The sequence below is a fragment of the Grus americana genome, chromosome 20 (genome assembly GCF_028858705.1).
Source record: "Grus americana isolate bGruAme1 chromosome 20, bGruAme1.mat, whole genome shotgun sequence".
Classification (NCBI taxonomy): Eukaryota; Metazoa; Chordata; class Aves; order Gruiformes; family Gruidae; genus Grus; species Grus americana.
This window is the reverse complement of record NC_072871.1, coordinates 9118332-9130799: the sequence shown is the minus strand read 5'-3', so window position 1 is coordinate 9130799 and position 12468 is coordinate 9118332. Positions and strand designations below refer to the sequence as shown.

Sequence of the window (12468 nt, the reverse complement as noted above, 5' to 3'; positions counted from 1 at the left end):
GCTATAAGCCTAGAATTGTACTTGAAGTGTGGTGGTGGTTGCAGATGCAGATGCATGCTTGCAGCTGTTGTTGATTTGCAGCTAAGGTTCAGTTATAACATTCCTAACAGCCAGGCTTTTGTTCAGTTGCCTTACTCATCTCAAAGTCTTCATCAGCTGAGATGATTTCCGTGAGAGGTGAAAATCAGAATCTGGAAGTCTCTAAGAGATGAGGATGGAGAGGAGTTGCAGCCAATTGAAGCATTCAGGTTTCATCCAGTGTTTTTACAGACACTTTTAAATGTTGCCTCAGTAGCTTAGTTTTAGTGTCAGATATTTCTATTTTGTCTGTGTTAATTTATTGATTTTTTTAAAAAAATTTAAATTACTTTTTTTCCTTTAAGTTAATTTAATGTTGCTCTAGGTTTGTATGTAATTAGATGTTTTAAATATTCAAAACATTTGAGTCTGTTGTCTTCAGTGAAATTGCAGGGGGGTGATTCTTGTTCACTGTGCCAACTGTGGAAGAAATAATCTTGAAATGTATTACCTTGTTTGCTCAGCAGTCCGTTCAACATCCTTTGTCATATAGTTAACATGAGGCACAGTAGTCCTTTTCATCACAATCTGTGCTATGAATTGTTAGGCAGCAGACTTTCCAGTTGGATCATTTTCATCATTGTACATATGAAACTAATCCTTTCTTGGCTATATTTGTGTCCGAGTGTGCCTGGTGTTTTAGAAATTGCTATCAAGAGCATTGCACAGATGAATGCCACACCAAGGAGAATACAGAAATCAAATTACATCTTCATAAAAATTGTGTGCTGTGATATGATTAAATGAACTAATTTTGAAGTTCCATCTCAGACTATAAATTTTTTTTTTTATTAGGGTTATCTGCCTCATTTTCAAATAAAGCTGCTAGTAGGTTCACTTCCCAGGATGCAATTCAGTGGCATTTTTTTTAGTACCATGGAAAGGATTTCTATGCGCACAACTTCTCAGAAGGTGATAATTTAAAAACAATAATCAAGAGTTCTAGCTGAAGCTAAAGTTTACTGGAAGTTTAGGTTGTGATTATATTGTCATTTTCCAAATAGGCTGGCAGAAAATCTGTGAAATACTATTTTTTTTTTTTATAATCTCCAATCAAGTGACAGTATTTTTTAACTCAACAGATATCTTTTGTGTGAAACAAAAGTTTTGCCGTTACCTACTCTTATGGGTTTTTCTAATTAAATGTTACTAGTTTCTACAGTCTTTATTTGCTATTAGGATTTGGTACTTGTTTTTAAGCTTCTTATCACTCAGAAATTTGTTTCTAGTAGTTGGGATTCTGACATGCTCGGTGTCAAGAGTGCCAAGGTGCAATCTTGAATATTTGTGACAAGTCTTTGACAAGAAGAAAGTGTACAAAGTACCAAGGCACAGAGAATCACATGAGTAGCACAAGGTTGCCTGAAGAGTCTTTCTTACAGCAGGCTCGAATGAGAGTTTCCGAATTTCAGTCTTGCGCTGCATCTCTATGGCATTGTTCCTTTCCTGCTCATATAAAGCTTTTACCTGAAAGTTGTCCTAAATTTCAGTAGTTTCTCTGTTCTGAAAAAGATGCTTCCAAGGCATATATGTGATGTGAGATGGAAACATTCAGTATGCAAATTTAATAAGCGGATTTTTCAATATTTATTGTGGTATTACCAACTGCTGTGATGATAACAGATGTAGCGAACCTTCACAAGTCAAGAAGTCTGCAACATTTCAGTCTAATCTTACTTCACATAAGGGCTGGAAGTTGACAGAACTTCTCTGAATTCAGGTCAGTGCTTTAGAAAACGTATTTCTTAGCAACTTCTGTCTGAGCATAGGAGCCAGCCTTTAGACATTACAAACAAAAGGCCCATTTAAAATTTTTCCTATTACTTGATTCATCTATTGTAGGTAATTTTAATGTAATAAGAGGAGGTGGAGGTTTTTGAGGACTTTTGTTGTTTTAACACATTTTTAGTTCCAGGTACTTGAAGCACCTGCTAAAACATTTGCCTGACCTGGCCCTTATTTTGCGGTTTAATTTCGAAACCTTTTTCTTCCCTTCTGTGACTTTGCAGAAGACAACGAAACATCCTTTCCATGGTGTCATTCAAGATAATCTTGAATTTTACCTCACTACCAACATGACCTGACGTTGGCAAAGCACATGTTTGTAACTGATGTTCTGCTGAGTTCCAAGAGGTGTAAAAGCCTCCCTGTTTTTATACTTAACTGAGGGAAGAGTAGCTGTCCTCCCTTATACCACTTAAAGGAATAGACACTTTGCAAACCTCAGGGTGGTTCTGTTGAGGCTTCCAGGAGGGGACAGGCTGGGGCATAATGTTGGTGGCAAAGTGCTCACACCGAGTCCGTTTGTTCTGGTGAAAGCAGAGCTTAGTCCCTGCTGTCTCAGCCTGCCAGTGTCTTTCAATCCATTTTCTGCTCTTCTCTTTCCATTCCTATAGCTGAAATTCAGAGCTTGAGAGAGCATGGTTGACATAGGACTTTTCTTATAGTTCATAATCTTTATACGATGCATACTGTTTGTGTGTGGCTGTGGTCTCAGGTCAATCAGGTATATTAAATCTGTTACTCGCTTTCAGGTCCCTTAGACTTTGTAATAGTGTGGGCTTGAAATACAGTTGGCTGAGGTCAGGTTAGACCTCAGGATAAGTCACGGCTGCTGAGAGCACCGGGCAGTCAGATTTTATAGACTGTTTCCAGCAAAGTAAACAACGCCTCCTTTAGGGTGATGGGAGAATCCCCCCTCGTGAAAACAACCCATTTTGCGCTAGAAAAGAAGTGTTCTCCTTGCGTCTAGAGGCCACCGACATCTTAAAGCGCATCACAAAGGCACCGCTTTGAAAGACATTTTCTGCAGATAAGCAAAGGCAGACAATTTAATACTAAAATTACGTATGTAGAATGTTTTTGGAATGGGAGAGCTCGTCACAATTAAAATTTAGTACGTATAAAACCAGATGTAGGTGTATTTAGAGAAAGAAACTGAAAGTTGTGGCCAGTGGAAACAAACAAAGGAAACCCACTGGACAGCTGTGCTTGGTTTGTGGTAGGATGTAAATGGCAGTTCTGTCAAAACAATGGAGTATTTAATTTGGGTCATATCCTTTACAATGCATTTTTTTAAAAGATGGAGTTTAACCTTCTTGCTTTTGCTTTGCTGCACTCCAGAGACTCCCGCACCCACAGCAAACGGATTCCCTTCAGACCAGTTGGGATCCAGCCCCTCCAGTTCAGTTCAGGTAAACTGGGATAATACCAGTCTGTGCCGTGATTGACCATTTTAGGTGATCTAGCAAAAGGGAAATAATTTGATGTGATACAGTTTTAGTCTGCTTTTCAGGGTTTTTTTCTGTGACACAAGGTTTTCTGCATAGGTGACATGTTTTGCTTATGCAGGCAGCTTTGCTGATGGTTCTGCACTCAATATTGACTCCTGTCCCATTTCAGTTTTTATTCCCATTGCAGAGTTTAAAACAAGCCACAGCCTGTGTCTGCTCTACACACATTTAGTGGTGGTTGCAAATGGAAGTGTTTGCGGATTTTGCCCGTATCTTATGTGGATCTCTTGAGGTGTAGCACTTAATGAAAACATTAAGTTATGTTCCTGTATCCTGATCCAGGTTGTTTATTTACAGCCTCTGGTGTACTTTAGCAATCTGTCCAGTCAAAACTGATTCTCTAGCTAGCGAATTTGCGGTTGCTTGAATTGAGAAACAGAAGTTGTTAAAGTCATCTTTGTTTTGGCCTGAAGACGTTGGGGAGTGTTGTGGTCACTGAGCTGAGCAGAGGAGGTGCAGGCTCTGCTCCGGGGAGAGACCAGGAGGCCAGGTCACCGTGGGACTGCTACCTGTACGCAGGTTGATAACCAGTAGCTTTATTTGCTAAGAAGTTTTTAGAAGAGTTGAGCGGATGCACATTGCATTAGGTTATATTTAGAATCCGGGTTTAGACAGACAAATGCGTTTTGAAGTTAGCAGTTGGTGCTGGTGCCGGGCAGTTCCTTGGCCTGAGGCAGCGCCTGAGGTGCAGCATGGGAGAGGGAGGGGAGGCCGAACTGCTTGTTCTGACTTCCTTCTTGTTATGAATTTGTAAGATGAGGCTAGCAATTTTGTAATTCAAAGCTTTGGCTTCTCTCTGATGGTCATTACTGGAGATCCTGTTAATTAAAAGTTGAATAATTTCAAGTAATTCCTTGTAAAGATGAACTCAAATCTTGCTGTGCATATGCGAGTCATTCTTAAATGTTACAAAGATCACGTGATACAAGCAATCAAATGCTTAAAATAAACCAGGTCATTACTTTTATGGTAAATTGAAAAAAGTTCTTCTGGGATTTAAACTGTAAATGAATCCTTGAAAATCAATAATTGGATTAGTAAAGGATGACGTTTTAATATGCTGGCAGGAATATAGAGGGATTTGTCAGGGGAAGCAAAACCAGACTTTGCACTAAAGTGGCTTAGGTATATTTATAGTGCTAGTGATTTTGTGTGTGTGTGAAATCTTTGGACTATTTTAATATAATGTAAGGCTTTGAGCTTTAGCTAACTCAAGTTGCTCGTTTTATGAAGTTGCATTAGTATCACACTGTGAAGTATTTTTAAATATTAGCATTACTAAGTATTAAAAGTATTTCATAAAAGCATTTTTTAAAACATTTTCTGTAGATGCTGTCAAAGGAATTGATGTTTAGTGTAGAAAGAAGTAAAACCCTGAGGGCTGTAAGGTACCTGTACATTTCTGATCACCTCGTTTTTTGAGGGGTTAGGTATTTCTTGAGGATAAATCATTGTCATTAAAACCCAATAAAAATAATGGTGCCATTAATCCTTTCAGATAACAGGAAGTAGCATTACCTCCAGACACGCTTTTGAACTGTCTGAAAGGATTTGTAATCACATATATTGTCTTCACAGACATACGTCTTTAGAAATGCTGTACAGCACAGTGTTTTGCAAGTTCCTATGCTGATAAATTTCTCTCCATGTGTAACCTTTGAAATCTAGTTTCTATTGTAACTCTAGCATGTAAACACTAGATTCAATTTTGTATTCCTCTAATGAATGCAACAGGATGGAAACGAGTTTGCAATTGCTAATGATGAGCTTTTTTTACTGTTCTTAATACTCGTGGGTATGTCTTTTCTTCAGGGATTTCAAAATTGTATTAGTACCTTTTTTAATTGTTTTTTTTCCACATGCTGTTTACAATTAAACCGCAAGCATGGGAGGCTATGCGCGCATGTGCTTTTAGGTTGCTTTGCTGAACAAAATGCAGTGGAGCGATCTTCCTTTCAAGATGCTTGCTTTTGCTCGTGTCCCACCTGTCTCCTTGCGCCTTCACAGCAACTGGGACACAGAAGCCACTGGTGAGATTATTTCAGTGTGTTCTGTGGAGAACTGACACTTGTCAGAGGGTCGTTAGGAGGAGTTTTGTTTGGGAGACAGTAGAGCTCCTTCCACGAGTAGTGTTACAACTGGTAGTTTTTTCCTGAGTGTCAGTGAAAAGGCCAGGAATAGACAAAATCACACGTAAGAATGCCTGTGTGTGTGTGTTTGTAAGAACTTTGTGCACCTTTTAATGCTGGAAATTGTTTTGTATTAAAAGAATGAGAAAGAGGTGTGAGTGTGAAACCCCTGCTATGAAGAACTACGGAAAAAAAAAAATCCACCAAAGCAGATTAGAAAAGCAAACAGGTGAATTAGAGCCAATCCGACCCTTAAGACTCTCTAATTCTGTGTTTAATTCTGACGGAATGGGGAGTATCAGTACGTCAGCCTGGGCTCCTCGATGTTCCTTGTCTCTGCCTGGGTTTGCTCAGTTTTGTGTTCTGCCAGGGAAGGGGGGGGTGGTGAAGATGGGTGTTTCGATATGCAAGGCAGCTGAGGAAGGGTTGGTGTTGTGGCTCCAGAATTATGTATTTTGTGCCAACTCAGACTTGTTATTAAAATACAGGGGAGAGGGATACTTCTACCCCATCATTTTAAGATGTTTCTGTAGCTGATTTTTCAACTAAGACTAATAATAAGAAAAATCTACAGTTGAGCCAAAAATGACAAATGTTACTGATTTAAAATAATACTTGCATATTTTTAAATATTAAATGGAACTAGATAAATCAGAAGCATGTAAATATCTGATTCTAAATCTTTGCATAATTATTTCCAAGAGGTAATTTTGCTATGAACTATTAAAACTCAAATGTATTATTCCCTTTGAGATGATCTGTACCCCAGCTGTGTCATACATCTCTTGGCTTGTTTCCTTTTTGCTGTAGATGTACATATATATATATATGTGTACTGTGTGACTCTACAATTACTGCTGTGTTAAATTGCTTGTTTTAAAATACATATATAGATGTATTTTATCTATATATGTGTGTGTATATATATTAAAAGAAGCAGTTTAACACGGCAGTAATTGTACAGTGACACAGTTTAGGGCTTTGTAAAATATGTAATTTTAAGAATGTCAGTGTGGTTCTTAGCAAATTTTCTGAACACTTTTCTGAATCTGTTATCAGCACTTCCCATCCTAACAGAAACTGCACATTTTTCAGTGATTGTTCCACTGGTTACGTTTTTGTCTGCCATTTGTTCTGGATTGATGTAATCTTGATACTACTAAAATTTCAAGGGCTGTTGACGCATTTCACATAGCCTAGGATTGCCTGTTCTCCAAATGTATGGATCATGCATCAACAGTACTAAGTAGCCTTACTGTTTTGCCTAAAAGCCTAGCTAATTTATTTAATATTCTCTCTTTAAAGAGAGGTCTCTGGAAGGGGTAGCATATTTTAGGATGCTCCTTCTCTTTAAAGGGAAACTCAGAATTGAATAGCAGTACTTGTTGATCAGTGATATTATTGTAGCCAAAGGATGCATGGGTGGTTTAATAGGAAGTTTTTTGCTTCAAGTTTCTTGACAAAATGTAGTGTTCTACAGAGCTGTGTGAAGAGTGTAGTTTTTTATTCTGAAATGCACTTGTACACTTTATTTGAAAGGTCTGAATGGATCATAAATACATTTAAGAAATAAATGATACGTCACACGTTTTCATGTCTTGTCTCGGATGACATTTTTGTAACTGTTCTGATAAAGGTGTGTTCGTTTGGGAGTGGGTGGGGTTTTTTTCCTCTTATCTTGATTGCTTTAAATAGTCTGGCTTGTACGTAATTGCCAAGAGCAGGAAAACCTTCCAGCATACGTTTCATGTTTATGCTTTGTCCATACATGATGCGGGGTACTGTAGGCAAACTCCTCTCTCTAATTTTCCTGTGGGAAACTTGAGCCCTAAAAGGAAGCAAACACAGCAAAAGGGCTGGATATCACAAGGGATTCACTTTTATTTTTAGAATTGCACTATATTGCCATATTTGGACTGAAAGTATGCTGTATCAATGCACTATTGTATCAAATTGCAGCCATCTAACCATTCTGAATTTGTCTGAATTATTCAGGTTTTTTCCACAAATACTACTTATTTGTGAATGTTCCCGGTAAGTGATAACTCCAGGTAACACGTTCTGCAGGCAGCGTTTCTTGTGAGAAGTTAGCAAGTACGTTGCTTTGGAAATGGGTTCTGTGATATTTCCTTAAGGTCCTAGTAACAGGTGTAATTCTTTTTACCAAAACCTTCTCACAATGGTTTGATCAAAGGCAAATGCAGGGAATGTACTCTGTGTAAAACTGAGTGTAAATATTACTTATTAAAAGTAATCTTGGGAATGCCATCAACCTGCAAAATAGACCTGGTAACATGATATCCTACTAACATTGAAAATAGCTATCAAAAGACCTTTTAATATTTTTGGATGTACTTAAAATGTACACATCTGCTCAAAATTAACTTATCCCCATTGTGTAATATTACCCTTGTTGCTGCCCATGAAAGTTTGAGAGAGTTTTGGCTTTTTCTGGTTGTTGGCACTGCTGAAAGCTGTCAGCTGGCTTGGTGCTCTCTTGAATGGCTTGTCCATGCCTTGCAGAGAGGTGCCTTGCAACAGCATGCCACGTGCTGACCTGACCCTGGGCAAAGCAGGTGACATTTCCCTGGTTGATTGAGTCTTTAGGCCCTTCTCTCAGCAATCTCTGACCGTGTGACAAAATCCTTGCAAAGTCAGTGGGACCTACCTAAGAAATGATTGCCATGTGACAATCGATCCCATTGTTGCAAGAGTGAGAATCAAGCTGAGTTGATTTTTGTAGTGGATGTGTCAGAAAAGTCACCCCAGTGAGCAAACTTCCGTATTTTGAATCATTCTGGGGATGGGGGCAGGGGGGAATCTAAAGTTTGGATCTCGCCATTTTTCCATTTTTGTGTTGTTTTTAAGTCAACCTGTGTCTAGGTAAAAGTTTTATATTTTATGCCCCCATCGGATTTCTCCAGAAGCCTGGTGAGACAGGAGTTGATCTTTGGGCAGCAAGGCACTTCCAGCAGGCAACTTCCTCTGCTTCTCTGGAGATTTCATATTTCAGGGTTTTTTTCATCACAGATCTTGGCCCTTCAGGAATTCTTTGTTGCTGCTTCTTCATCCTCTTGGGTTTATGTAGGGGATTAGGAGGAATAAACCTGAGCTGCTGAACAGCTCCATGAAGAGGTACTAGTAACTCCAGCTCTTCCATGTCTTTTAATTGTAGCTTAAGCTACAGAAAAAGCTTCTAAAGTAACACAGTCTCTATCTAAAGATGTTGGTTGAGGTTGTAACAGCATGAAATGGTTTGCATATCCTGGGATGGTCCCCTGAAGATCACAAAAATATGAGGAAAATGTCTTTTAAGCACATTCAGTTTAGGAGGTGGGAACTAATATGCTTTTATAGACAGCCTGATGCAATAGATGAGCTTTTATCTGCTGGACTGCATCCTGGTTTTCATAATTACTCAGTTTCTTTTTAAATCAACTGTAGATGAAGGTTTGAATATAACTCCACTAATATTTTAAAGTGCGTAAAAGAGGGGGAGGAAGGGTATGTTCTTAGTCTGAGCATCTACGTTCTCCTGCTTTCCTTTGGAGCAGTGAACTGTTGTGAGAATTTTAATCTTCACTACACTTGCCTCAGTTCTCATGGCTGTTTTCCATTCTGTTTTCTTTATTACTTTCTTTTTCTTCCTGTCATTCTTAGCTTTCTATTTTTCAATTCCAGTTTGTGAAGGGTGTGGGTTCAGAAGGGCTTCCTTCAGTTCCCAGTCCCCTGAAAGCATGAGAAATTGCCCATTGAGCCAATTCTCACAGCAAGGTATAAAAATAGGAGTAAAGAAAAGGTTACACAATGCTTGGATTGCAGCAGTGTGTACTAATGGGGAGATTTCAAAGCCATGGTTTGAAAAACATTTTTTAAACCTTATCATTTCCGTTAATTTTTCTCTCCCCAAGTTCTTTTTCGGCTGCAGGAACTAGCATTACAGATTACTTGAAGAATTGTACTGAAACAGAAGAGTCAAGTGCTGAACAAGTCACGCAAAGCCAGAGAGAGACCACTAATTAGTTCTCTTTAGCCATAATGAGTGATTTGTTTGAGAAGCCTGTTCTAAGAGTTCCAACCACATGCTTTGGTCTCTACTATTAAGTGATTGGATTAAAAGGCAAGTGGATTTAAGGATATTTTGCCATTGCAGCAGAACACAGGTACCACTCAGGAAACCCACTTGTTTGGTACCTCTGCTCTTGCAAAGCAGAGTACTTCACTGTAATTCAGTCTTGCAAACTTTTAAGAAACTGAAAGCTATCACTAAGACTGTAGTCACGTGCTTTGAAGTTTTCAGAATTGTTTCTGAGCATTGTCTCTCTACTTGCAAAACTAGCTGAGGCTACCGGCCAGCCACTCTCTTTCCTTGTTGATTTAAAAGGCTTATAGTATATGAAATTTATTTAGCATCGGGTTTTGTTTGTTTCTGATTTCCTTATAATGAGACAGACCTCTTTGGCATGTTAATTATTATCAAATTGAAGTGCTGAACAGTACTTTTGGTATAATTTCCAAAACAATCTAATAACTTGATTCTAATAGCAGTGTAATGCTTTCCTAATGAAATGGCTCTATTAAGCCACAGAGAGAAGCATTAACCTTGGATTAAAATCACAGGAGAAAATCAAGCACACTGTGGTTATTTTGTTCTTGTTGCTTGCAAAATCGTTTTGTTAAAAAAAAGATTAACTAAAAACTATATTTAATGATTTTCACACCGATTATTATATCATGTACTTTTTTTTACTTCTAACCTTTTTTCCATTTGTCTAACAGAAACATGGGTTATTTGGATACAGTAAAACTTTTTTAAAAATAAAACATTTCTTCTGTTTTGCTTCCACAGAGCTTCTTGTATGTTTGCAGTGTTAACGTGGTAATCTGGCATCTTTTATATAGTGGAAGGAGGGACCAATGGTAGGCAAAAAGAAATACCTACAGAAAAACAAAAGGCTTTTGCTTCTGTTTTATTTTGGCAGTTTGGGTAATAGCAATGGTTACAGTAATCAGCTAGACAACAGCTGGGTCAGACTACCTCAAAAGGTACAAGACATTATGGTGAAGCACATCTGTACAAAGTCTGAAATCTGATTAATCAGAAATCACAAAATATGGCATAAAATTGTAATTGAAACTGTACAGGCCAATTCAGATTTTTTAATTCAATATGGTGAGCACAATTTCAGATTCAAAAGACACACTACCATTGCCTATTGCATGCTGCGTAAATTAAGTGTTTTGAAGACACCTTGAGTGAGTGACTTCTGTTGTATGCTAATCACAGAATAACTTTGGTTGGAAGGGACTTCTGGAGGTCACCTAGTCCAACCCTCTGCTCAAAGCAGGTTTGATCAGGTCAGGTTGCTCACAGCCCTCTTGAGCCTGGAACACCTGTGATGCTGGAGACTTTACACCTCTTTCAGAAACCCATTTCCATCTACACGAAGAAGCTGCTTAGTCTTCCAGTTTGCATAAATGTTCCTTGTAAAGTAAAGGTTTTGGGAACTCTGTCAAATCTTTTGACAGCTATTTTCTGTTTGCCCGGCTAGTCATTTTTTCATTGATGTCACTGTTTGGTGTGTGTTTTTAAAATACATATTTCTTATTGTTGTTTCCTCTATTAAAGGAAGACGTATGAAATGTATGAGCTGTTTCTGTTGGCTTCCTAAATAAGCAAATTACTTCATTTGCTGATGGGAAGAGGTAGTATTTTCTGTTTTCAAAGGATGCTTTTCCTTGCAGTGCTATGAGCTCTGACTTAAATGACTATACTAGAAATAGTTTCAAACTGAACTGAATGAGATGGGTCAGAACATCTCACCAGTCACATGTCTAATATTGGCAGAGACCCGAGAAGACCTCACTGTGGGAACGGCACCTGCTTATTTTCCCATTCAGCACGTGAATCTGTTGTAGAGGGCAAATCAGCTTAAGCTGGACACTGTTCACAAATGCTCATGGTTTCTAATGATGTGCCTGACACAAACCTCTTCCTTCCATGTTCTGGAAAACTTTTTTCAGGATACTTCTCCAAGGTAGGACCAGGATTCCTTCTAAGCCATCCTCAGCAATGCAGACAGTTCCTAATAGGGTCAGCTATTTGAGGCCAGTATTGGTGACTAATTTCATGGAGATCGTTTGGTGTTTGAATCACTCCGATAAAAGTCAGGAGGAAAAGGCCCTAAGTTCCCCTTTTACTGTTAACTGTATTTAATTGTTATGCTTTGTCAAATTCCTTTCATCTCTACCAGGAGTTTTCACTGCCTTTTGTGTAGAGCTGCCTTTAATGCAGACTTGCTCAGTGTTTCTTCCAATTGGTCTTTCCAGTCCATTGTTCACATTTACTGGTTTTTTTAATTGTATGCTATTTGTTATTGTTCAGCTTTCCAAATGGTGAAGGCATCTGAAGCTGATTGCATCAGAGCAATGTAGAGAACAAAGTCCCATCTTCCTCATGCTGAAATGCCCAGCTCAGACAGGCAACTGTCCCTGCATTATGTTACGTTTTACTATATGATACTGTTTTTCTTGGCTCACGCTCGGTTCTCTGCTTTTCTATTGTCTAATTCTGCGGAGGGGATGAAGAGTGGTTTCTTGAGCTGAAACTAAGGGACAGAATTTTGGACAGCAGCGTGCAGCTGCGTACAATTGACTGTGACTTTCCGCAGTTGTGAGATAAAAGAAATGTGACTGGGCAGTATTTGTGTTCAGAAGTCTCCAAGGGAAGGCTGCTGCCTGCATTGCAGTGTCCTGGAACACACCCCTCTGTGTGCTTTTTCTGTCACTCACTGACCATTCCCAGATGTGCTTAGGTAACCAAATCTACCAAGATTGTGATCTGGAGCTGCCAGCCTGCAGGCAGTCTGTTCTGGTTGAGTAGACTGTGTTTTGTTACATTTAGAACAGTGCGCAGAACATGATGCCAATCTCCTAACTCTTGTTCCTAGCATATTGTAATTTATATT

General features: G+C 38.7%; 1 protein-coding gene across 10 annotated transcripts in view; it reads left to right on the top strand.

Annotated features, from left to right (window-relative positions):
• RABGAP1 (RAB GTPase activating protein 1) overlaps nt 1-12468 on the top strand; it is a 72453-nt gene that overhangs the window by 40471 nt on the left and 19514 nt on the right. Inside the window, exon 1 of one of the 10 annotated variants that reach the window (XM_054848912.1) lies at nt 3091-3272. The exons of the other annotated variants lie outside the window; for them this stretch is intronic. Coding sequence (XP_054704887.1) covers nt 3111-3272 — 162 coding nt within the window. The 5' untranslated portion in view covers nt 3091-3110. Of the gene's footprint in view, nt 1-3090; nt 3273-12468 lie in introns of those variants that run through there. 10 annotated transcript variants of the gene reach the window in all.